The 26,377-nt window shown below is 43.3% G+C and overlaps 1 protein-coding gene across 1 annotated transcript in view; it reads right to left on the bottom strand.

The window, feature by feature from the left end:
* pappaa (pregnancy-associated plasma protein A, pappalysin 1a) overlaps nt 1–26,377 on the bottom strand; it is a 357,796-nt gene that overhangs the window by 48,005 nt on the left and 283,414 nt on the right. Inside the window, exon 21 of the mRNA XM_059994294.1 lies at nt 21,919–22,017. Within this exon, the coding sequence (XP_059850277.1) occupies nt 21,919–22,017 (99 nt within the window). The remainder of the gene's footprint in view (nt 1–21,918; nt 22,018–26,377) is intronic.

The following is a 26,377-nucleotide window of genomic DNA, read 5'->3' as shown; positions in this document are numbered from 1 at the left end:
ATTGCAGGAATGAATCTGTGACAGGATTTTGAGGCTGTCACCATGAGCTGAGTTGAAGTGGTGGGAGATTTCTGCAGTGTTCACTTCCAGCAGTGACTCTAACTGGGAAATGGTTACATTTTATGTATAGCAAGCTTGGGGTTCTGACACTTTCAGCTGTATTTTCTGATATAACCAGCTGCACTGCTCTTAATATTAGGATCTCTGGCTTTATCACGGGCACAAGTGTGACAAGAGGCTGAGGTCAGGATTGTAAAGGGTACAAGTGCTAGAGTCTCTGAGCCAGAGTTGAGACACGATTTTGAGCCTGAGGTGAGAACGAGGATCTTGACGAGATACTAGACAAGGACCTGACGAGACTAGATGAGAATCTAAACAAGACAGAAGTCCTAAATGCAATCGCAGACTGAACCAAGTTGAGCTGACGATTGAGTTCAGGTGCTCTTTAAATATCCAAATCATGGCGCCAAAACATGGCTGCCAATTAGTGGAGGGGCCTAGAAGCTTAAACGGGACTGTGCCCGCTATCCATACACCAGAGAATTGGAGCGTATAAACCCTGGAGGTTGCGCGGTCGGGTGCATACAGTAACACACAAGCCTTCTCGCCATCGAGGACATCTTCACCAGGTGGCGCCTCAAAAAGGCAGCTTCCATCATTAAGGACCCTTACCATCTGGGATATGCCCTCTTTTCATTACTACATTAGGTGGAGGCACAGGAGTCAGAATTTGCATACTCAACATTTTATCCCTTCTACCGTCAAATTTCTGAATGAAGCCTACACTATTCCTCTTTTGCACTAATTCTTGATTTTATTTTTAATGTAACTTAACATAATTTTTTGTCTTTCAGTGTACTGCTGCCATAAAACAACAAATCTCACAACATATGTCAGTGCTAATGTACCCGATTCTGATTCTGTTCTCAGCTCGCATGGAAAGCAACAATTATCCCAGTAAATGAAAGCTAAAGGAACTGCAAATGTTGGGAATCTGTATTGAAAACATAAAATGTTAGAAACAGTTAGCAGGTCAGGCAGGAGCTGTGGAGAGAGAAACTGTTATTGCTTCAGGTGGAAAATCCTTTATCAGGACACCACCAAAGAGAGTCTCAACCCTCGACGCATTTGTTCTTTCTCACTCTACAGATGCTGCCTGGCCTCCTGCATGTTTTCAACATTGTTTTGTTTTTGTTGTTATTTATGAAGTTAAGATATTTCCTTGGCTGTTTTCATTAAGGTTAATGGAAGTGACATTTGGAAGCCAAATCTAACACACAATATGTTCTGATATTACATGCTTAATCCATGCAATGAAAGAACAATTTTTGCATTTAATGTTTTTCTAACCAATTTCCTTTAAATTATTTAACTTGTAAGGACCTTCCTTAAATAAAGATTAATTTTTGGTGCTATCAGTGAAGTTATTTCATTTGGCTTTGTCCAGTATGGATGCCTTCTTGTGCAGGCCACTGCTATGTAATGAAAGAGTTCTGTTTTTACAGGTGTCCAGAAGCTGTTATTGTCCATAAATCATGAAATGCATAAAAACCACTTCATATAATAACCATACCTCTGAGGCCCTGTAATAAATGGAATTTAAAGTACTTAAGACTTATATGAAAAGTGAAGAAAGAGAGGAAACTCATTCTGTTTCATGGCTGCAAATGGATGTGTGTATGTTGGATGTTTGAATTTCATAATATTAGGGAAACTCATTTGTATGTAAGGGTGCTCTTAAATTGGGGTTTGTAATCCTGGGACAGCTTGGAAACAGAATTAGCAGAATTATGTTTTTACAAGACCATAGGAAAACACGAGTAGATCACCAGGACCTTTTAGCAGTTCAATATGATCAATATTTATAAACCCTTCATTAACCACAGCGTTGAGAATTCAAGTGACTCATTACCCTCTAGGAGAAGAATATTCTTCTGACTATCCCCTTATCTATTAAGCACAATGCCTTGCTGAAGACTCTCACACCCATGGAAACAATGGATAACTCACGGTGATCTGATCAGTGGCTTGGAGAACATGCCTCCCCTACTGTGGAATACAGTCGACAGAGGGAGCTCCTCGGGCGAAATTGGTGCAAAGATCTTTAAGCACAAGCACACATAGTCCCATCACTTTTTACACATTCCTCAACGAGAGTAAAATAGTCATCCAGGATAAATCGGAAGCATCAGATAATTTTTCACCGCCAAGCCAACTATCTGCCAATCTGCTTTTATCATTGCACAAAATGTTTCCAATTCCAGTCAGGAAATTAAAAAATGTAGGAGAGTAGGAGTTCAATTATACTTATTTACTCAGTATCTTAATAGCTTTGTTTTAACCCAATCATTAGTGGTTTGGCAATCTTTGTTATCAAATCCCTTGTATGCAACTTTTTAGAATGCTAGTAGATCTTAGGGGAGCATATAGCCACTGCCAAGCATTAAAAACTCTTTGTGACATTCAAAAACTACATGTTTACTCTCTTATAACATCTGGAAAAATGACTTTTTGTAACATTTCTGCAGGAATTACAAATATGCACATTGCCCTTAAGGTTTCTTTAAATGATTTTCAGAATAAGCGCTGAAGTGATCATTTCTGCTGATGTTTAATTTTTTTTTGACTTTTACAAGCAGCGATGAAAGTGACATGACCACTGGGGTCAGCTATCATTCAGTGGTAATGTCAAAGCCCCGCAGTCAAGAGTCATGGGTTCAAATCCAACAGCATGTCCCTGAGCATAGAATCTGGGCTGCACTTTGACACAGTGTTGTAGGAGTCCAGCACTGTTGAGAGGTGCTAGCCTTGGGATGAGATCCTAAAAAACAAACTCCCCTCCATCACCCACCACTCCTACCCCACTGCCCCTCAGTTGCTCTCATAAGATTCGAGATTGTTTAATGTCATTTCCAGTACACAAGTGTAAAGCTGAATGAAGTAATTGTTATTCTGGATCGGATGCAGCACAAATAAAAGCACAATAAGATAAAGAACATACTAGAAACCACAATAAATATAAATACAAAAGATAGCTTGTGTATACTGATTGTATGTCATAAAGTGACCCAGGCACAGGAGGTACATAAGGTGACTGAAAGGAAATGATAAAGTAGTGGAATTTGGTGTGGGTGGGTGAGTGAGTGGAAGTGTTGGTCAGCCTCATTGTTTTGGGAAAGTCTTTGTTTTTGAGTCTGGCCTTCTGGCATGGATGCTACAAAGCTTCCAGGAGCAGGGTGGGTGGGATCCTTCTTATTCTCTGGCACCTTATATACATGTCCTTGATTTGCAGGTGGGCTGGTGAGATGATCCACTGGACATTTTTGACATATGACTTCGCAGTTTGAGGATAAGGAAGGGCATTCTTACACATGCCTAACCAATATTGAACAGCATCAAATTAATTAAGACCCAATCACCTTATCATTAATCTAGCGTCTTTTTGTACATAATTCAGCATGAAGAGAGTAACCACTCCTCTAAACACTCAAAATACTTTGAACATAATGAGATTGTGAAGGACACTTATGTTATCACTTCATCCTATGTGCATCTTCCAAAGGAATATGTTTCATATATACAGTAGCACTCGGAGAATCAAGTGCTTAATGCAACTGTATTTGCATGTTACAATTTTTAATAGAAATTCTGTCTGCATTGTCTCACTATTTTCTGGTCTTAAATAGATTTAGTCTAAATGGCACCATTTGCTACCTATATATTCTTTTGGACCATAATATTGACTCACTATTACAGCTTGCATCAAGCTACTTGATGTAATGATGCTACCGACTCTCCCCACTGAACAATGTGGTAGTGGGATTGAGGGGTTTATGCTGTTCCCCTCAGTTGGCCACGATCGACGACATCTACTGCGTCCAGGACTTTGCTGGGTTCTTCGATGTCACCTTCCGACGACCCGCAGGGTGGCAGAGGTTGCTCCAGCAATTCCAGGAGAAGGGGACAGAGGCGCCGCTGTCACTGCTGCAAGCACAGCCCCTCTTTGCTGCCGCCCAGCAGGAACGGACTGCCACCGTGCACATGTTCAACCCATACGTGCCGGTGGCCGACGTCCTTGCATTCCTCGCTCGGTATATGGAGAGCGTAGGAGCTTGTCTGGACGTGAAGGACAGCCTGGGGTGCTGGACAAGCAAACGGTTGGTGAAGGTGAAGCTGAGAGTCGACTCCTACGGCAGCGCCGTCCACCCGCCCTCAGTCTTCGCCATAGGAGGGAACCGAGGCTACCTGGTCTACGCCGGGCAGCCCAGGCTGTGCTGCAACTGCGGCAAGACGGGGCATGTCGCAGCCCAGTGCAGAGCGATAATCTGCAATAACTGCAAGGTGGAGGGCCACCTCACCAAGGACTGTACGCAGGCCAAGTCCTGCAATCTCTGTGGAAGCACCGACCACCTGAAACGTGCTGGCACCTATGCACAGGCGACCAGGGGAGGTGCTGGCACTGGAAGGGCCCCGGCAGGATTGGATGTACCCGCCACCCCTGCAGAGGCTGCGCCTGCAGCAACGGAAGACGCCAGCAGAGGAGAAGATGCAGCCACCCCGAGGGCCCCCTCCCCCTTGCAGACCCTCCAGGACCTGCCACAGGAAAAGGAGGAGGAGTCCATGGAGGAGGGGAGAGCTGAGGGGGAGGAAGGCTGGAGCGTTGTGGGCAAATAAAAGAAGGCCCAAAAAGCTCCGGCCAAACGACAGAGGGCGGAACGGAAGGAGCTTGTGAAGGGAAAGGCAGGGGACCACACAGCCTGCAGCAACCTGTCCACTTCGGACCAGGAAGGAGTTGGGGGAGGCCAGCAGCAGCCCCAGAAGACGAAGCGGCGGGCAAAGCCAGCGGAGAGGAGGAGAGAGAGTGGGGGAAGTCCCCCCCCCCCCACAAACACAAGCACAGGAGGCGGAGACCACCAGAGACCCCCCAGCTCCGGGAACCCGGGAGCGGAGCCACGTGTGGCGCCTCGCAGCCTGAAGGGGCAGCAGGCCTGGGAGACACCAAGCCCCCAGGCACAGAACAGGAACTGCCACACCCAGCGGAGAATAACCTGCAGTTCCTGAGCCCACAGAAGGTGAAGGACTTCGCAGAGGCCGTGGGCATGAAGGCTCAGGACTGCGAAGGTAAGGACAGTGTGCTTCTGAAATAAAGAACTTTAAATGGCGGACATTTCACTGGCATCTGTCAATGTGCGCAGTCTGTAGAGTACCGGGCGATGCGTCAGCACGCTACAGTACTTGGACACGGTAAAGGCCGACGTGACCTTCCTCCAGGAGTGTGGACTGCCACACCTCGGCAACTACCGGAGGTGGTCGCGTTGGTGGACCCGGGGTTTCTCAGTGTGGTCGTGAGGCAATGACAGTCGCGCTTCCGGCCTGGGGACCCTGCTGCGGGGAGGCAACTTCTCAATCAGCCACGTCAAAGAGGTGGTTGCCAGGTACCTTCTGGTAGCAGACATCAAATACCGGGGCACTCTGCTCCGGCCGATCAATGTGTATGCCTCCCCCGTGCGGAGCGAGCGGCGGGCCGCCCTCGAGCAGCTCCCACCACTGCTGGTGACGTCCCGGCCGGAGACTTCAACTGCACCACTGATGCGGCTGGACGATCCGGCAGTGCCGACGGCAGGCTGGAGAGTACCTCCAGACTCCTGACGGATACGGTGAAGACAGCCAAGCTGCACGACGCCTTTGGCGACCCCACAGGTGGATCTCAGCCGCAAGCCACCTGGACACGATGGGACGGCTCAGCCCGTTCCCGGATCGACTTCCTCGTCCTGTCAGAGCCCCTCACGGTCAGAACCACCGACGTCACGCCAGTGTTCCTCTCTGACCACTGCCTCCTGCGAGCCACCTGCCACCTGCGGGAGGACCGGAAGGCAGGGAGGGGGACGTGGAAGCTGAACGTCAAGCTGCTTACCCCAGAGAACATTGAGGAACTAGAGAAGGAGTACACGGGTTGGAGAAACTTGAAAGCCTTCTTTGATTCCCCAGTTCACTGGTGGGAAGCCACCAAGGAGAACATCAAGAGGTTCTTCATCCGCAAGGGTATCCAGAGAGCAAGGCAGGGGCAGAGGGAACTGCGTAAACTCCAGACAGAGTTGCAGCAACTCCTCCTTCTGCAGTCGAGGGGGTGGACGTCAGGGAGGAACTGCGGGAGGTGAAGGGCCGGCAGGCCCAGCACTTTGCCGCCGAGTCCTCCCAGATCATCTTCCGATCGAGGGTCCAAACCGTGGAGCAGGACGAGACGTGCTCTCGATTCTTCTTCCAAAAGGTGCACAGGGGGAGCTCTGTGATCCACGACCTTAAGGAAGAGGACGGCCCAGTCACGTCCTCGCAGACAGACATATTGAGGATCTGCAGGTCCTTCTATGCCAGTCTGTACGGAGAAAAGGCCACAGACTCCACAGCCTTTCGCAGCTTCCCGTCGTCTATCACGCAGGTCTTAGACGACGGCAAGCGGGAGAGTCTGGAGCAGCCGCTGACCCTGGACGGGCTGACTGGCTCCATCCGTTCCTTTGAGTCGGGTAGGACTCCCGGAAGCGACGGGAGAGTCTGGAGCAGCCGCTGACCCTGGACGAGCTGACTGGCTCCGTCCGTTCCTTTGAGTCGGGTAGGACTCCCGGAAGCGACGGGAGAGTCTGGAGCAGCCGCTGACCCTGGACGAGCTGACTGGCTCCGTCCGTTCCTTTGAGTCGGGTAGGACTCCCGGAAGCGACAGCTCACCGGTCGAGTTGTATTCGGCTCTGTGGAACCGGGTGGGCCCCGACCTGCTGGAAGTGTACAACACTACGCTGCTGGCAGGCAGCATGTCCGAATCCATGAGGAAGGGCATCACCACCCTCATCTACAAGCAGAAGGGGGAGAGGGAAGACATTAGAAATTGGAGGCCCATCTCACTCCTGAATGTGGACTACAAGATCCTGTCCAAGGCTATCGCCAACAGGGTCAAGTCTGCACTGGAGCAGGTGATCCATCCGGACCAAACCTGTGCTGTACCGGGCAGGAAGATCTCAGACAGCCTTGTGCTTCTGAGGGACACCATCGCCTACGTGCAGGACAGGGGGGTGGACGCCTGCCTGGTCAGCTTGGACCAGGAGAAAGCCTTCGACAGGATATCGCACACATACGTGCCGGATGTACTCTCCAAAGTGGGATTTGGGGAGGGAATCCGGAATTGGATCAAACTGCTCTACATGGACATCTGTAGCGCAGTCCAGGTCAACAGGTGGGAAACAGACAGCTTCCCCATCAGGTCTGGAGTCAGGCAGGGCTGCCCTCTCTCCCCTGTCTTGTTCGTGTGCTGCATAGAACCCTTTGCTGAAGCCATGAGGAGGGATGAGGGCATAAGAGGGGTGACGCTGCCAGGTAGTGGAGGGACACAAGTCAAAACCTCCCTGTACATGGACGACGTCACCATCTTCTGCTCTGATCTGAGGTCAGTTCGCAGGCTGATCGGCATCTGCGAACAGTTCGAGCAGGCGTCGGGGGCCAGGGTCAACCGCACGAAGAGCGAAGCCATGCTCTTCGGCACATGGCCCGACCGATCCAGCGTCCCCTTCACCATCAGGGCCGATCACGTGAAGGTGTTGGGGAGCTGGTTCGGAGGGGCCGAGGCATGCAACAAGAACTGGCTGGAGCAGACTGCCAAGGTGAAACAGATACTGGGGCTATGGGGAGGGCGCTCCCTATCGATAGCGGGCAGGAACCTGGTCATCAGGTGTTAGGTGCTCTCAGGGCTGCTGTACTTCACGCAGGCGTGGCCAGTCCCCCGCTCCTTCAGCTCGGAAATCACCCGAGCCATCTTCAGATTCGTCTGGAGATCCAAGATGGAGCGGGTCAGATGGATCACCATGCACAAGTCCCTGGACAACGTGGGCAAAAACATTCCCAATGTCACCCTCACCCTGATGGCCAGCTTCGTGTGTGGCTGCATCAAGTTGTGTGTGGATCCCAGTTATGTGGGCACCAAGTACCACTACGTGCCCAGGTTCTACCTGTCGCCCTAGCTATGAAGGATGGGTCTGGCCCCTTTCCCGCGCAACACCCCTGTCAGCTGGTTGTTGCCGCCGTACCTGTCCTTCGTAGAGAAGTTCTTTCAGGTCAACGCCTTTGACCACAGGGCCATCAAGCAGTGGTCAGCACGTAAGGTCCTGCAGGCACTGCAGGAGAAGGACGTGATGGACACGGTGGGGTGGTTCCCTGAGCAGACTGTCCAGTTCATCTGGCATAATGCCTCATCGCCAGACCTCACCAACAGGCACCAAGACCTCGCCTGGCTGGCGGTGAGAGGGGCCCTCCCAGTCCGATCCCTCCTGTACGCCCAGAACGTTGTCCCCACACCCCTCTGCCAACGGGAGGACTGCAGTGAAGAGGAATCGGTGACCCACCTCTTTGCACGCTGTGGGTTCGCGGAGAAGGTGTGGAGGATGATGGAAGGGGGAGTGTCGAGGTTCATCCCCAGCAGCTGCGTAACAGAGGACTCTCTGAACTACGGGCTGTTCCCGGGGATGCACACCGAGACCAACATCCGGTGCTGCTGGCAGATCATCAACTCAGTCAAAGACGCTCTTTGGTCGGCCCGAAACTTGATGGTCTACCAGCACACGGAGATGTCTGTGGGGGAATGCTGCTGATTGGCACATTCTCGGCTGCAGGAGTATGTGCTGAGGGACGCACTCAAATTCGATGCAGCCACCACAAGGGCCCGGTGGGGAAAGACCACAGTCTAGGGTTCTTCTTCCATGGGACATGAGGGGTAGGGGGGTTGGGGATATACCCCCTTCATGTAAATATGAAAGAACAAAGTGCCATGTGGGTGGCAAAACTTTTGAACTTTGAAAATGTAAAGACAGTAATGGTACCAACTGTAAAGAATTGAAAGTCTTTGAATGGTTATTGTATATAATTTTATTTTTGAATAAAGTATATTTTGTTTAATAAAAAAAAAGGCCTCTTTTATGTTTTTGGGAAATGCAGTCAGTGGATTACTTAATAATGTAGCTACTGAGTGTATGTTCGTGGTCTTCTGCTGCTGTAGCCTAGCCATTTTAAGGTTATGTTTTCAGAGTTGCTTTTATGCACATCACCACTGTAATGCATAGTTCTTAGTTCTTTGAGTTACTGTACCTTCCTGTCAGCTTGAACCAGTCCAGCCATTCTCCTCTGACCTTATACATTAACAAGGCATTTTCACCCACAGAACTGCTGCTCATTGGATGTTTTTTTATATGTTTTTTGCACCATTTTCTGTTACCTCTAGAGACTTGTGTGTCAAAATCCCAGGAGATCAACAATTTCTAAAATACCCAAAGCATCAACAATCATAGTCAAAATCACAGAGGTCACATTTCACCTCCGTTCTGAAGTTTGGTCTGAACAACAATCGAACCTCTTGACCATGTCTGCATGCTTTTATGCATGAATAGCTGTCATGTAACTGGTTGATTAAATATTTGTAGTAATGAGCAGTTGTACCTAATAAAATGGCAACTGGGTGTTTTTAGGAAAATTTTAGTGTTAATGCTTTGGCCTCTAGAATGCAATTCCACTTCTGTGGTGTGGTTGGGTAGAGTGAGGTCTTTTACACTCCCAAGCAGAACCAAGACTTATACTTGCTTATTTTTACCTATTCTTTCCCTCATATTTGTGCTTATTTTGGGATCTTGCTTTCAGAGAATGCTCTGCATGAGATGACCCTTCTCTAAAACTTTATATGGAGCACAGAAGAATAAGTGTTTTTGCATGTTCACTTCATTGAAATTGGATGTCTTTAACAACTAGGATATTCATAGACATTATTCATTTTTAATCAAGCCTTCATAACTCCTGATGGCATTTACTTTGTTGCCCTGCGTTACTTTCTATTCTAATGTATATTGAGGTGCAAGGATATGCTTATCAGGCCAAGACTGAGAAAAACACACCTTCATTTTTCTATCACAGCAGCATAGTGATTAGCACAATGCTTTACAGTACTAGTGATCCAGGTTCATTTCCCATCGCAGTCCTTAAGGAGTTTGTATGTTCTCCCCATGACCACGTGGGTTCCCTCTGAATGCTCTGGTTTTGTCCCGCTGTCCAAAGATGCACCCGTTAATATGTTAATTGGTCATTGTAATTTGTCCCTTGATTAGGCTAGGGTTAAATTGGGGTTGTTGGGCAGTGCACTTCAAAGGGCCGGAAAAGCCTGTTCTATGTTGTATCTCAATAAATAAATATATTATAATGTTATTGATGCTGAAAGATAAATGATTCTATGAGCATAAAGAAGTCAGAAGCAGAAGCATTTTTTGGTTGACAGAAGCCAAGGCTATATATTTAAAGAAAATTACATGGAAAGAACGGAAGTTGTTTTATGAACTAGATAATAAATTGGGTGAGATTAGTCAGTGTGCTAAAGGCTGAAGGCTATGACCTATTAGATGTCATTAGAACCAGTGGTAAACCTAATGACAAGTTTACGGTAAGTCATGTTAATGGTAGTAGTGTCAAAACACCATCTGTGAGGCTTATTGTGCAATTTTAAGGACATTAGATTGAGATGAAGGATTTAAATCCAGCAATGCATGTGTAGCTGAATTTACTATGCCTTAATTGATGCAATTGTAAAGGGGCATTTTTGAATTACATTTTAGGAAGCTAATTACAATATAAAACGAGTGTTGTTAAATTAATAGGTTTAGCTAGATTTACTCCATTCCTAAAATGTAAAAAGAACTTTTGAAGGAACCTGAAGCAGATTATAAAGGGAATGGCTGCGATCTTTACCCTTTACTGTCCCCAATAGCAGACTATGGGTGAAGTGAAAAAGGGAGACATAGCCTGGATGGAAATCTGAACCTTTGAGATTGTCAAATGTTCTGTGGAGACCCTTGACTTTTCCGCTCCAATTGACTTAAACATTTTTATAACCCAGCATTATAAATTTCTTTTGGTGCTTGGGATATTTTCTAACACAGTTCATTAATAGTCATGTGGCTGCAACCATAAATCTTCCATGGAAGATTAAAAGGATGTGCTCAATGTTTGATAAATAAAATAAAGGTAAAGTTAATTTTAATCAGACTTTGACCTCTATGTACATGGCGATGGGGATTCATTGACAGTCATGTGACCTCTAATGCATTTTGACTGTTGAGTGTTATATCTCTTGCTGTGCTTTTGTGTGCTAGTGTACTGAAGTTAATAAGGACTTGATAAACATTCACACACCTCTAATTTTTTTTTGTCAGGGTAATTGCCTTTCATTTGGCAATTGGTAAAACTATTACTGCAATAACTAATGAATGGCTTTGCTTATATCTCCAGAATTTTAACACAAGGAATTGGTTTGTGCTTCAGTGCAGTCCTCCACTCTACACTGGAGAAATACTCAGTGGTATGAGAACTGTACTTCCCTCGATCGCAGGACTCTGCGGAGAGTGGTGTGGACAGCCCAGCACATCTGTAGTTGTGAACTTCCCATGATTCAGAACATTTTCAAGGACAGGTGTGTAAAAAAGGGCCCATAGGATTATTGGGGACCCAAGTCACCCCAACCACAATCTATGCCAACTGCTACCATCCAGGAAACGGTACTGCAGCATAAAAGCCAGTTCAATTTAATACTTTGCTCTGAGATCTCACCTTTTGAATGAGTTTTTAAACATGGACCCATATTGCCAGTTTCAAATGGATACCGAAATTCCTCTTTTAGCACCAGTATCTACCACGTAGTTTAGATAACTTGCGTTTTCCTAGCATCATTGCAGTGCAACATGCTGAAGAGCTGAATGAGAGTAAACGAGGTTTCATAGAGTTGTACAGCTTTACAGTACAGAAGCAGGTCCTTTGACCTAGCTAGTCCATGCCAAGCTGTTATTCTGCCTAGTCTCATCAACCTGCACCTAAACCATAGCCCCCCATACCCATTCCAGCCCTGCACTTAACCAAACCTCTCTTAAATGTTACAATAAAGTTCCTGCTTCAGGTTCACCTTTAACTTCTGACCTCTAGTTCTAGTCTCACCTAAACTCAGTGGAAAACGCCTGCTTGTATAATTTTGTATACTTTGAGCAAATGTCACCTCATCTTCTACACTCCAGGAAATAATGGTCCTAACCTTTTCAACCTTTCCTTATAATTCAGGGCCTCAAGTCCAGGCAATAGCCTTGTAAATTTTCTTTGTATACATTCACCTTATTGACATCTTTCCTCTAAGTAGGTGATCAAAGCTGCATACTGTGCTCCAAAGTTGGCCTCACCAATGTGTTACACAACTCCGACATAACATCCCAACTCCGATACTCAATACTTTGACTTATAAAGGCCTATCTACCTGAACTGCCACTGAAAAGGAATTATGGACCTGTATTCCCAAATCCCTCTGTTTTACCAACTCAGTGTCCTAGAGTTTACTTTGTAAGTCCTAACCTTATTTGTCCTCCCAAAGTGCAACACCTGCATTGAATTACATCTGCCATTTTTTAGCTTATTTTTCCAGCTGGTTCTGATTCTACTGCAATCTTTGATATGCTTCCTCATCAACTATGCCCCCAGTCTTGGTGTCATCCACTAATTTGCTGACCCATTTTACAACATTATTATAACTGACAAATAGCAATGGACCCAATGGCACACCTCTAGTCATAGGCCAACTGTCAGTGAGGCAACCATCTGCAACCACACTCTGGCTTCTCCCACCAAGCCAATATTGAATCCAATTTACAACTTCATCCTGAACACCAAGCAACTAAACCTTCTGGACCAGCCTCCTATGAAGATCTTTGTCAAAGGTCTTGCTAAAGTCCATGTAGACAACCCCCATTGTCTTTCCTTCATCAACTTTACTGGTAACTTTCTCACAAAACTAGATAAGGTTGGTTAGACACGACCTATCAAGCACAGTGCCATGTAAGCTATCCCTAATCAGGCCTTGTCTATCCAAATACTTGTATATCCTGTTATTATACCTTCCAAAAATTTACTCAGCTACTCACATCAGGCTCACTGGCCTTTAATCTTCTGGCTTATTCTTAGAGCCTTTCTTAAACAGCAGAACAAAATAGCTATCCTCCATTAGCTACCTATGGTTAAGGACATTTTAAATACCTCTGTCAGGACTCCTGCGTTTTCTGCACTAGCCTCCTACTAGGTCCAAGGGGACGTCTTGCTAAACTCTGGGGATTTATTCTCCCTAATTAGCTTCAAGCTAGCAAGCACATTCTCTTCTGTAATCCCGATATGGTGCATAACCTTACTCCTGTTTTGCCTTGTCAGTTCGTACACTGTGAAGAGTAGGAATTTCAGGTTGTATCCTGTATACATTTTCTGGCATTCAGTTGAACCCTAGAGCCATTGCATTCTATAGACTCTGTGTCTATCCCCTGAGTAAATACACATAGAAAAAAATCCACTTAAGATCTTCCCCATCTCTTTTGGCTTCATGTACAGATGACCACGTTGAACTTCAAGTGGACCAATTTTGTCCCTTGTTATTCTTTTGCTCTTAATGTATCTGTAGAAACCCTTGGGACTTTCCTTCACCTTGCCTGCCAGAACAACCTCATGCTTTCATAATGTAATGATTAAAAGAAGGATAAGAAATAAGAAGTTCAGAGGAGAACTGAGGAGGATTTTGTGAGGAGTGGAGACAGGTACTTTAACAATATCTAAGTTGTGTCTGGTTGAGCATTTGAATTAACAGCAAACAGGGTTATGGACCAAGATAAAATAAATTATTAAAGGTATGTACATATTTGTTGGCATGGATGTGGTGGGTCAAAGGACCTGGTTCTGTGCTATACCATTCTGTAACTCTGTGGCTGGGGTGAACAAAGAAACCCCTCTTAAAAAAGGGTCAGATAGAAAGAGGACAAAAGTTTGGGAGAGTCGTAATGATTTAAAGAAAACTATTCTAAGTGGAGGAAAAGATAAATGCAAAATTAGAGATTGCACCCTCAGATCTTGTGCCCTCACTCAAGATTGATTGTTGTTTTGCTGACCTAAAAATGAAGCCATATTACTGTGCTCTATATTTGTGAGCTTTTGAGCCCTTGAAGATGAAGTAAATGATGACTTGGAAAGATAAGAGTTTGATTGGAATAATTTACACTGAGACCTGGGTGAGGCAGTGATATTTTTCTAAACTCTGATATCAGTGGGCATTCATCATGATTGTTTCAGTTGCATGGGTATGGAGCAAATGCCAAGTTAAGATGCTTGGCTGAAAAGTAGATAACAAAATATGAAGGTCTTTGAATTGTCATTTAGATCATTTGTTTATCATTGTCCTAATTTGAGTAGTTGTCCATCTATTTTGACTTTGTAGTTGACTCTAAATGGTTGATAATACTAATCTGTAATTAATTTTCAACCATTCAGTGGGAAGGAAAGTGATATGACTGAACTTTGATGTGGAACTCAAGAAAAGTGATGTCGAAGATTATATATTCAGTAGTGTGGAGTTTGAGACACTGGCTGGACATCCGTATGTTTTGGTTTCAACTCAGTTTACTATCATTTTACTATTCTGAAATATAAAAGGAAACAAATAAAAGGTTAAATCATTAAGGATACAACCTATAAGTACAAGAAGCTGAAGTTGAATGTAAACTTATTCTTCTTACAAGTGGAATATTGGGTTTTGATTTGATGTAAATTTATTGGAGGAAGACTGCACAAAATCTATGAGGCCACTCAAAAAATGTGGATGGTTTAGTTGGCAATAGAAAATGTAAATTCAGGACCATTTTTACGGTTTGGCTAATGGGCCAGAGCAATGGAATTTAAATGTTCACATTAAACCCATGAACACTACCTTCCTACTTTTTTGCATTACTAATTTAGTTTAACTAAAATATATCTTACTGCAATTCATGGTTTTTATTATTGTGTACTACAATGCACTGCTGCCACGGAAACGGCAAATTTCTGTAAATATGCGGGTGATTTTAAACCTGATTCTGATTCTGTTTCGGTTACAGCATGGATAAATGATAGGAAACAGAAGCCTATCATTTTTGTTTGTTTGGAAAGACGTAACCACGAAAAAGTTCTTGGAGAACAGTAAAAATAAAATTTTAAAGCTATCCTAGATTAATTGCTAATAGAAAAAGGTACAGGTTCAGCACTTTCAAAATGACGTACAGCTGAATGAAGCAATAAGCTAGGTAGGAACATCAGCATGATTCCACTGTGATAAAGCTCCTTCTTTAGTATTCATCTCTTATTCACTCTTATGCTTCTGGGCTCCAATGTAGTGCACGTAATGCTTGCAGTGTGCATTCGGCTCTGAGAGCAGTGTAAACATGTGTTCAGGAGCACACTGGTCCATTGGGCCGCAGCTGTGCTCCACTCCTGTCATTCAAGGGGCGTTCAGAAACAGCCTGTCAGAGCCAACACTCTGAAAGACTTAAGGGAGTCTTTCAGGGGAAGTCAGTAGGACGGTGTTTATCCATGAAAAATGTTTAAAGCAAGCATATTTGTTGCTTTTTTTTTAAGATCTACAATCAATGCCAACTGCTTTTGAATATTCACATCAATTAATCTCAAGATTTTGAAAAGTACAAACAAAAAAATTATGCTTGACTTTTCACCCTGCCAAAGCAATTGAGTGCAATCCATGAGCAATTGAAATTGGCACAGTTATACGAACAATGCGTAATCCCCTGGTTTCCATAGCACCCCGAAATTGCATCTTATTACAGAACTCCACTTAGTACTGCTTGTTGAAAACAAGTACAGTAGTCTTATGTCAGCAGCAAGGTAATAACTATCACCCATTTATATTGTCAGCTTTATAGATGCTAATTCTACCTTCTTTAATGGCCAAAATGAACGGATAAGGAAAAACAAAACAGAACTCTGTATTGTTAAGGTGCCTACCAAATGAGCCAAAATATTAAATCTTGCTTAAAACAGCATAGAACCCAGAACTGAAAATGCTGGAAATAGTCATAAGTCAGGTGGCATCTGAGGAGGAAGAAGCAGATTTTCCAAGCAAGAGAGCTTGTCCTTGATTTACTGACTGGCGTCACTGCCACCAATGCTATCCACATGCTCTACCATTACCCAGGGACTATTGCTCTCTGTACCCTCCACTTGGGCAGTAAGGTCTAACAGTTAGTGTTGAGCAGAGGCATGGCCAGGTCAGCATGATCTTATTGAAAGGTGGAGCAGGCTCTTTCTTACTCCTGCTGCTATTTCTTATGAACTTATATGTGCAGTTCTAGTCACCTACTTTTTGGAAAGATATCAATAAGCTGGAAAAAGTGCAAAGAAACTTTACAGGGATGTGGCTGGGACTTGAGGACCTGTGTTATCGGGATAGGTTGAATAGGTTAGGACTTTTTATTTCACTGGAGCATAGGAGAATGAGGGGAGATCAGTGGAGGTATTCAAAATTATGAGTGATATAGATAGGGTTTTTCTCCTCGGGTTCAAGTCAGACTAGGTTGTAAGTGTGAAAGGAGCTGCCAGCAGAAGTGATTCAACCATAATAGTTGAGAGAAGTTTGGATAAGTGCATGAATGGCAACAGTTTGGAGGGATATGCTCCAGAGCAAATAGATCGGACTAGGCGGAAGATTGAGTCAGAATGGACTAGAGGGACTGAAAGACCTGTTTCTGTGATGTAGTCCTGTTTATCACTTGCTGTGCATTTTAAAAATTGAACCTCACAAGTGTCCAATTAGCCATTTTTCACAATGGTATCTGTGTTATTCTATGGGTGAAGAAGATAAAATGTGCATAGTTCATTGTTTAACAATGTCTAGGATCGTTTAGATGGTTGGTGAAAGAGTTACAGTGTGTGTTTTTCTCTCTCTACGCTGGGACTTATTGAGATTCTCTAGCTGGTAGTGGCTTACTTTTGAACGCCGAGTCCTTCTCCCTGCTCCTTCCGTGTCCCGACGAGTGCGGCCAGGGCGCTGGAGGCTCTGTGCAGCTTGTGGTCCTTGGTCAGGTCTGGCATCCGGTAGTAAGGATGTTCCTTCAGTGAACTGTGGATGCTGATAAGCGATGACAACATTCTTGTTATAGAGCGCTGCCACGTTATACTGGTCATCGCGTTCATATGAACGCGCCTTCTGTAAGCAGTGGGGATTATACAATGGTGATCAGAGCACAATTTGCACTTATATATTTTAGAGACATTCGAGAGCAGTTTTCTGTACTAGTAATCGTTTCAGAATTCTCTAATTATATAAGTGCAACTCCAATTCAGCATAATCCACATGAGATGATTTTTTTGGTGGATTTTGAGAGGAAACAGTATTCCTCTTCAAATAGCGGTGTGTGAGTTCCAGCACCAACTTTAGAAGAGGTAAATGCGGTTTTGCTGGAATTTGCCCAGAAAGTGAGATTTTTTTTTTGTTTGCTGATTCTTTCTATTTTTTCAGAGGTGAAATTAGCCAGAACTGTGATAGGAGGATTGGAGGAATAGGGAGTGATCAAGGCACAAGTTCTGAAATTTGCTGCTGATTAAAATCTTGGCCACTATAATGGTGGGAGTAAATTGTCAAGCCAACTGACTTTTGCTTCAAGAACAGACAGCTTTGGTTAACAGCTGAGAAATGTGTAGGCAGCCCATTGGCTAGCTGGATAGACTTGTCCAAAGAAGGGTGTCATCCTTTCTACTAAAATAACACATCAGCTCCCTTGACAAGCATACACAAATATGTATATATATTTTAATCTGCTTCAATCTCATTCCCACTGTTTAATGGAATACTTCCTTTTTCTGATTAGTATGACCTAATCATTAATACATTTTAATACATTTATCACAGACTTATCCATTATTGGATCCACTTGATCGAAGTTCACTTTTGCTAATAATGTAAATACAGCTTTTATGGAGAACAGTTTCATGTTATTAGAGTAGCTGCAGTTAGGAGTGTAAATGCACTAGGTTCTAGATCTGGATTTGGAAGCATGGAACGCTATAGAGAAGAATGTCTCAGTCCAGCTCGTCAGACCATGTCCTTGCTCAATCAGTTAAGTTACCCCTTCAACAAAGTAAAAAAATTTAGAAACACCAAGTATTTTTTTAATATGGAGAAAGTTAATATGGAGATACGGTGAACAGTTAGGAAGGCAGCCGTACGTTAGCTATTATCTGAGTGAAGAATGCACACTTCTATCAAAATCCATCGAGGACACCTTCAAAAGGCAGTGCCTCAAGGTGGTGACATCCATCATGAAGGATCTGACCATCTGGAGCATGCCCTCTTCTCATAACTACCATCAGAATGAAGGTGCAGGAGCCGGAACACCCACACTCAATGTTTCAGGAACAGTTTCTTCCCATCTACCATTGTATTTCTGAATGGTCCATGGGCCATGAGCATGACCTCACTATTCCTCTTTTGTAGTAGTTATTTGGGTAGTCTTTTTTATTGTAACTTCTATCTGCACTGTACTGGTGCCACAAAACAAAGATACAAATATCATAACTAGTGACAATAAACCTGGTCCTGATTCTGTTCATGCGCCATTTGCCTTGATTTAAACAGCTTCTGGAATAATGGCAGAGTCTGGCTGTCCAGCTAAGGGAGAACATCCTTGTAATTGAGGGAGTGGAGCAAAGGGTCACCGAATGTATTTCTGGAATGCTGGGTTTGTTATATAAGAATTCATCAAGAAGACTTGTTTTACATTCTCTTCAGTTCACTAGACCATCTCCAATTCCTATAGCGTTTGACAGGTAAACACGGGGAAGGTAGTTCCCTTGTTTGGTGTCCAGATCCACAGGTCACATCACAAGCTAAGGGGTTAGCAGTTCAGGAAAAATCTCTTCACCAGGGGAAGAGTGAATCTTTGCAAGTACTCTGTGAAAGCTCATTTGTTGAGTGTTTTTAAGACTGACATCTCGAAGGAAAATGTTAAGTTAACAATGCTGGGGGATATATTATTAGTGGATGATCATGGCTCTGAAATCAGTCCTGATCTTATTGAATGCAAAGAAGAGCATGAGAGCCCTGTGGCCTGCTCCTACTTTTATTTTCAAAATTCAGTATCTGTGCGAAGTCAAATTCAGTTGTTTTTCACTTAAGTATCCCTCATTTCATTTTCCTAAACTTAATTCAGGATTGAAATTATTCCGCTTTTAAAATATAGAAAGGAAAGCAAATCAGAGTAAGTAAGGATATAAGATAAACAGAAAATGGCGCAAGTACTCAAAAGGCCAGGCTGCAAGATGAAGCCAAAGCTGCTGAACATTTCCCTGCATTTTAAAGTTTTATTTCAAGATTTTAACATCTGTATTCTGATGTTGTACAGATATTTAAATAGTTCTGTGTAGCTAACACCTGGCTGTACACATTGCAGGGTACATCGAGTTGCGATTATGCCAAGACTTGAGACCATTCTTTTGTATCTGTTCTATTCTGTTGCAGATTTTGATGCATAAGTTGATCAGGTATTCACTGAGAGCAAGAATGATAGAAAGGTGAACAATTTCCGTGCATCATGTTCCTCTTGATCCCCCACCTTTTTTCCTATTTCCTATTCTACAGTGAAGAATCATTACTGAATTCTTTCTTGCTAAGTTAAATTAGGTTTCTTTTAAGTTGCTGAATATGTAACTTGTTGAAAGCAGATTCCTTATTTTTTTATTATGATGTTAAAAAAGGAATTAACTTCTTTGTACCTTATTTACTTATTTATGAGATACTACGCGGAATAGGCCCTTCCAGCCTTGCAAGCCACACTGCCCAGCCATCCTCTGGTTTAATCCTAACCTAATCACAGGACAATTTACAATGACCAATTCATCTACCAACCAGTATGTCTTTGGACTGTGGGAGGAAACTGGAGCACCTGGCGGAAACCCACGCGGTCACGGGGAGAATGTACAAACTCCTTACAGGCAGCAGCAGGAATTGAACCTGGATCCCTCATACCCTAAAGCATTGTGCTAACCACTGTACTCGCATGCCACCCTAAAAACAATACACCTTCTGCGCATTTCACTTCCTTATTTACGTATCGCTGTTATCAAACACATCTTACAGAGTGTCAGTTTGACTTGTTATCATTCTCAGCTTTAACGGAAAAAGTTTTGCTCTATGCCTTGTTGCAGGCTGACATTCTAATGGAATATAGTGGGAAAATTGCATATCACATGAAAAGTAATCTTCTCTTTCTGATGCAGTACTGATGTCAGATCACGTAGACATAACAGTGCCATTGTCTATGATGAAAAATAGCAGGAAGCTCACCAGGACACCTCGTGCTATGAAAGCATGATATAACTGGCAAGAAATTGTTTGGTGTCGGCAAGATACTGTTCTGCACATGCTCAGAGCAAGAACAAGCACTTAGGTTAGTAAATCTGATGGCAGTTGCAGTATTATGCCAACACACTGGACCCTGAGTAATGCACAAGTCTTGACTTTTAACCACCTTCCCTGTTGTGAATGCGGTGGACTTGGGCCGCTACAATTAGCAGTGTTCGGCTCCACTTTTTCCACTCTGAGAGCCCATTCTGGCCAGGCTGAATCAGAAAGTCATAGAAATATCCAGCACAGAAACAAGCCTTTAGAGTCCAACACAGCCATGCCATCTTTGATGCCTATCTATGCTTCTTTATGTATATCCTTCTTCAATTCCAATTCAATTACCTGTCCAAATATTTGGTGAAACATTGAAATAGTGTCTGCCCCCTATCTGCTCCAGCAGGTTATTCCAAATATTTACCACCTCTGTGTGAAAAACTTATCACTCAGATCTGCTTTAAATTCCCCCCCCCCCCCCGATTATCTGTTCTATTGCCTGTATTCCAGTGAGAACAAACCCTGTGTATCCAATCTCTCTTTATAACCACAACTCTCCATTTCAGACAACATCACGGTGAATTCCTTTGGCACTGTTTATATTGCTACCACATCCTGCACTGTGGTGACCAGAGCTGCACAGAAGTACAGTATGACGGTATTTTGTACAAATGTAACATTACGTATGTCCTAACTCTTATCTCCAATGTCTCAGCCTATGAAGGCAAGCATACCAAAAACTTTGAAGCTACACTTTACACCTGTGTTACCACTTTTGGGGTACTACGAATTAGGACCAAATTTTTATTTTGCTTTACAAAACGATTTAATTCCTTTATTAATTTATTTTCTGGTTGTTTACCAGAGGCCTACGTTGTTCCAATTTCAATTGATTTCCTTGCGCTGACCATAATGCTTTCTCCCACTTTGACTTCTAGGTAGCAGGTCTGAAAGCGGAGACGTACTCCTGCAGATTTCTTCTCCATAACCAAACTTAACATCGCTTCTCAAGCTCAGTGTAATCCTGCTAGCTACACAGGAGCTCAACCACAGTCAGATAACCAGGAAGAGTAAAACAAAAAAAGGTGTTTTCTTTGCTAAAGTAGTTTCTCCTCCTAAGAACCTCAATGGAGCAAATGTTGGGCCTTTATTCTTTCCGCTGCATTCAAACTCTAAAATATCTGTCAGGTTGGGAATATCGATACCAGCATGTTGCAAAATAACTATAAACTTCCAGTTTTCAAGAGGGGTATATGGGTGGGGGAGGCACTTGTCCATGGGAGAAGAGGGAGCTCTAAATCCAGAGCAGAAAAAATTTATAGTGCTTCTAATCTGCAGTATATACAAAATTTAATGACCCCTCTATCTATTGGGAGGGAAATAAAATATTATTGGAGTTGACTTGTTTTTCCCTCCTTGTAGTTGCCTAAAGGCTCTTTTGAAGCACACAGATTTATTTACCCTTCAAAGCATCCATCAATCTCTTACCTGTATCAACCAAATTTAATGAGGACGTTTGGCCACTCTGAAATATAGCCAATAGTGACTCATTAATATGTTTTGTCTATATTCTTGTGAGAATGTCATAAGGCACAATGCACAAGAACATTGTCGTTCAAACACGGGGCGAAAATAACTTTTATGAAGCAATTTTGAAGGATTCTAACCTTTTTAGTTATGACAGTTGAAGCACAGCAGTCCCCGCCATCATAACTGCAGTACGCTCTGTTGTTATTTCCATCGCAATAGCTGTCCCCCACGAAAGGCTGCTATGGCAATAAAAACAATAGGAATTAAAATTGGTAGAGATTGCAAAGAAACTAGCACCTGCCTTTCAGAATTTTGCACCTATGAAAGTGAGGGATGACTTGGCAGGCAATTGACCACAGGTCACGTCAGTGAGATATACATTTGGACTTCCCCTGTGAGACATGGACTTTAATGTAAAAAAATCATGCAACATTATGGAGAATGGGGTGGGGGGGGGGGGGTCTCCATCAATTCAGCTTTATCATTTTCCCTTAAACTGCAGGAGATCTGCCCTTTCACTAGTATTGTCTGGTTTCAAACTCGAGCCACTCATTTGGAGCTAACCCTGTGCTTCAGCTAAGTTTTAATTGCTTTGATTAAGAGAAATGCATGTTTTAAATGAATCTGCATAATCTTTTTTCCTTTGTAGAAGCCTCCGAATATGCATTTCACACACTTCTGACACTGGATTTTTAAAAAAACAAAAAAACTGTACAAGGTAACCTGTCTAATTGTTGGATGTTATATTGTTAACAAGTATTTTGTTAAATATAGTTATTACCCGCATTTAACTATGGAGTCTAAATATCAGGTTGAAGATTGCAGAAATTTACACAGAGCCACTGATGAACATAACCAACACTGATGATTTCAGCGAAAAGTGTAAGCTTTGCAGTGTCTTCCACCCTGCATATTTGAATGAAAGAAACTGAATAAGGGACTGGCTGTTCTAATGCTTTCCTTACCAGCTCCACAACTTCCACACTCAATGAACGTAACACCATCAAAACTGCAGCTTCCCCATTTGACATTTCACAAAGTCTCTTTTGCAAGCTCATCCTTTGTGCCTTTTGTTAATATATCTTATTTTTCCACTAACTGCTTTCCAGTTAGACGACACCCCAGTTATAAAATTTACACTCACGACCCTCTCAATGTTCCTCTAAGGCGCACACATATGTACCTGCACACATCTTTTGTCACTAGCGCACAGAAGTATTTAAACTGCATACAAAAGGTTATCACACTCTACCTCGTTGGCATGTTAAAGTATATTTCACAATCACACAAAATCACATTTCCTTTTCTGGTGTCTGATGCAGACGGTCTTGACAATGTGTTGTTTGTAAAGATTTGTCTGCAGATTTTAGAACTGGCTTATTTATAGTGTTTTTATTGAAGAAATTAGTGTTGAAGAAATTACATGTTGTTGTCGCTGGGCACAAAATTGCACAGCACAATATTTTTGTGCACACTGGTCATTACAAACTAGAGGGAACTTCGTACCTTTTGTGATTAGGGTTTTATTTTAAATCTACAAACTGTTCTCTGAATTCCTTCAATTTGACCGTTTAGACCTTTTTGCTAGGGTTACTGAGCATTCATTTTGTTCTCTAGTTCAAAAACTCTTGAATGTCCTTCCCTAAAACACACCACCTCTGTTTTTAATCTCCTCCTATTTGGCCAATGTTTCTTTTTCTTTATGTCACCTGTTCTGAAGTTGGCTGTGTGTGAATTATTATCTTTCTGGTATTGTTCCTGTGTAGCTATTTTTAATCTTTTATTCTGTAAACATTAGAAGTTAGAGACTATTCCGACAAAAAAGAAGAATGAATCCTATTTGACGACATGATGTGTGCAGCATTTCTTTGCTCTTTGATTGAGTGTTGTCCTTTCATGCTTTTATGTTGGTTTCTTTGTTGAGTTCCTCTGTCTGCTCAACAACATCCTTAGTATGAATAGGGAATGACTATATAATGCATATTTTATTCATACATTTTTCAAATGTTTATCCACTTCTAATTTAAATACTTCTAATGATCCAGCTTCCACCACCTGTTGAAGTAGAGAATTCCAGAGACTCAGTGAAGAAATTTCTACTTGCCCCCCCCCCCTTTTCTTGTAGTTATGCTCCCTTTTCAAGACTCTCCACCAATGAAAACATCTCACCATCTGCCCTGTCAAGGCCTCTTATGATCTTGTTTGTCTGAGAAAGGTCACCCCTCATTCTCCTTAACTCCGGAGAATATAGGCCCAAACTGTTTAGTCTCTCTTGACAGGACAAACCTAGAGCTAAACCATGCATTAGCCCAGAGGCCTTAAACAGCAACCTTGCATTTTGATCATCTCAAAGGTTGCTTCCAGTAGCAAGTGGAGCAAATAAACATGACACCAAGTTCTGTTTCTTTACTATGAACCTGCCGCTTTGAAATTCTGATTGGCATCCATTTTATTTATTAGATAGTTCAACCAGCATGGTTTACATTCCAATGATTTGTTTCAAAAAGTGGATCCAGCCTCAGCACCACTGTACTGTGGCCCTGATACTGTGGTGGGGTCGTGGCAGCTTGGTGCAATTTAGTGTTTCATAAGAATGAGCCTCTTTCCAATCCAGTTCATTACTGACTCTGGGAATGAGGATGGCTGGCCTTAGGAAACTACAACTGATGCTCCAAGGCTATGTATGTGAGGAATGGGCACATCACTAACCAGGAGGAAACTGGTTATTATGAGGGAATGGGGTGAATGTCAGAGCCAGGAAAGTGGAAGGACATGTGGTTGGTAGCAATGAATCATAAATGGGAAATTCTAGGAGATTGGAGATGAAGAGCAAACATGCATTTCGCATTTCCCCCTCCCCCCACTACTTTCAAATCTCTTACTATCTTTCCTTTTAGTTAGTCTTGACGAAGGGTCTTGGTCCGAAACATCGACAGTGCTTCTCCTTATAGATGCTGCCTGGCTTGCTGTGTTCCACCAGCATTTTGTGTGTGTTGTTTGGAGATTGGAGATGAAGTTGATTTTGATGTGAGTTGCTGGCAAAGACTTGATGAGGAGTGGGGTGGATATTACGAAAAGTAAATATGTTGGGTGGCAGTTTTACAAATCATTATTTAGTCCAGCCTGGGGTATTGTATGCGGTTCTAGTCACCATGCTATTAGAAGGATGTGGTTAAGCAAGAGAGGGTGCAGATAAGGTTCACAGGAATGTTGCCTAGATTGGAAGGTTTGAGTTGTAAGGAGATATTGAATAAAGACTGGGACTTTTTCCCAGGTGCAAAGGAGATCAAGGGATATCTTTGCAGAGGACTGCAGCAGGGGTCACCAACCTTTTTTGCATGGCGGACTGGTCTATTCTTATATATATCTCATATATGGTATATATGACAATATTCTTGCGGACTGGCCGGCAGGGTAGGGGGTGGTGATAATCACAACCGGAATATAGGTGGTAAGTCAACTATAAGTCAGTTATAAGTGACTAATAAACTCAATTTCGTTTCTAAAAGGGTTTATCTAACAAATTTAATATTAAACACACTGTGCATATTTTCCTTGAATGAGTATAGTGATAAGTCAGTTGTAAGTCACTTATAAGTCAGTAGCATCAGAACATTTTAAGTAATGTTTGGATATTAAACACACAGCGCATATTTTCCTCGTATGAACATATAAAATCATTGCAACACACCAATACTGCTGAATCAGTGGGAGCCCTGGGCTGGTTTCCCTGCACTTGCTTCTGTCCCGCTTGCTCACATTTTTTCTGCTCAAAAATCTCAACGGGTTTGTCTTTAAGTGCAGGGTGCTTAGACTCAAGGTGCCGAAGTAGTTTTGAGGGCTTCATTGCCTCATTAGACAGCTTGTCACCACATACCACACACAGGGGCCTTGGAGCGTGCAAATCACCGGTCGCGTTAAAGCCATATTTTATGTACGACTCATTGTATTTTCTGTTGAAGGAAGCTTGCTTGTTTTTTTGCAGTCTCAGCCTCAGCTGTCTTTGCGTTATCGTCATCGTTAGGCCTTTTATGTCCCCTACCACCTCTTCCAAAGAAACTCTCAAGCAACGTTTGTATTTTATTCATCGAGTAGTTGTATGTTAATGACCAACTGATGACCTTGCGTGCGTTCAAGTTCAACAGTGGGCATGACAGGGAATGAGGAAAGGTGCAGCTGACTCATATCATTTCATATCGCCAAATCATATTGCTTCCTCGCAGCCCGGTGTTTGGGGACCAATGGACTTACAGGATGGATGGACACAATGTCTTCTCCAGGACAGAGGAGTCTAAAACTAGAGGTATGTTTAAGTAGGGAAGGTTTTAAGGCAGAATAAAAGGGGAAGTGTGACTAACAGCCAGGTGTTAGCTACACAGAACTAGCTGCCAGAGGAGATCATTGGGGGAGGGCAGATTGGTTAAAAGACATTTTAAATGAACTAATACATGATGATGAGAACAGTGGTCAAAAGACCACACAAAACTCTGCAAGGAACTCAGCAGGTCTGGCAGCATCAATGGAAAAGAGTAAAGAGTTGCCATTTCAGGCTGAGACCCTTCTTCAGGACCGAGTGGGGAAGGTGCCTGAATTAAA

This window comes from Hypanus sabinus, chromosome 18, assembly GCF_030144855.1.
Source record: "Hypanus sabinus isolate sHypSab1 chromosome 18, sHypSab1.hap1, whole genome shotgun sequence".
NCBI classification, from domain to species: Eukaryota; Metazoa; Chordata; class Chondrichthyes; order Myliobatiformes; family Dasyatidae; genus Hypanus; species Hypanus sabinus.
Note: the sequence above shows the minus strand (reverse complement) of the source record. Positions and strands in the feature narration are given on the sequence as shown.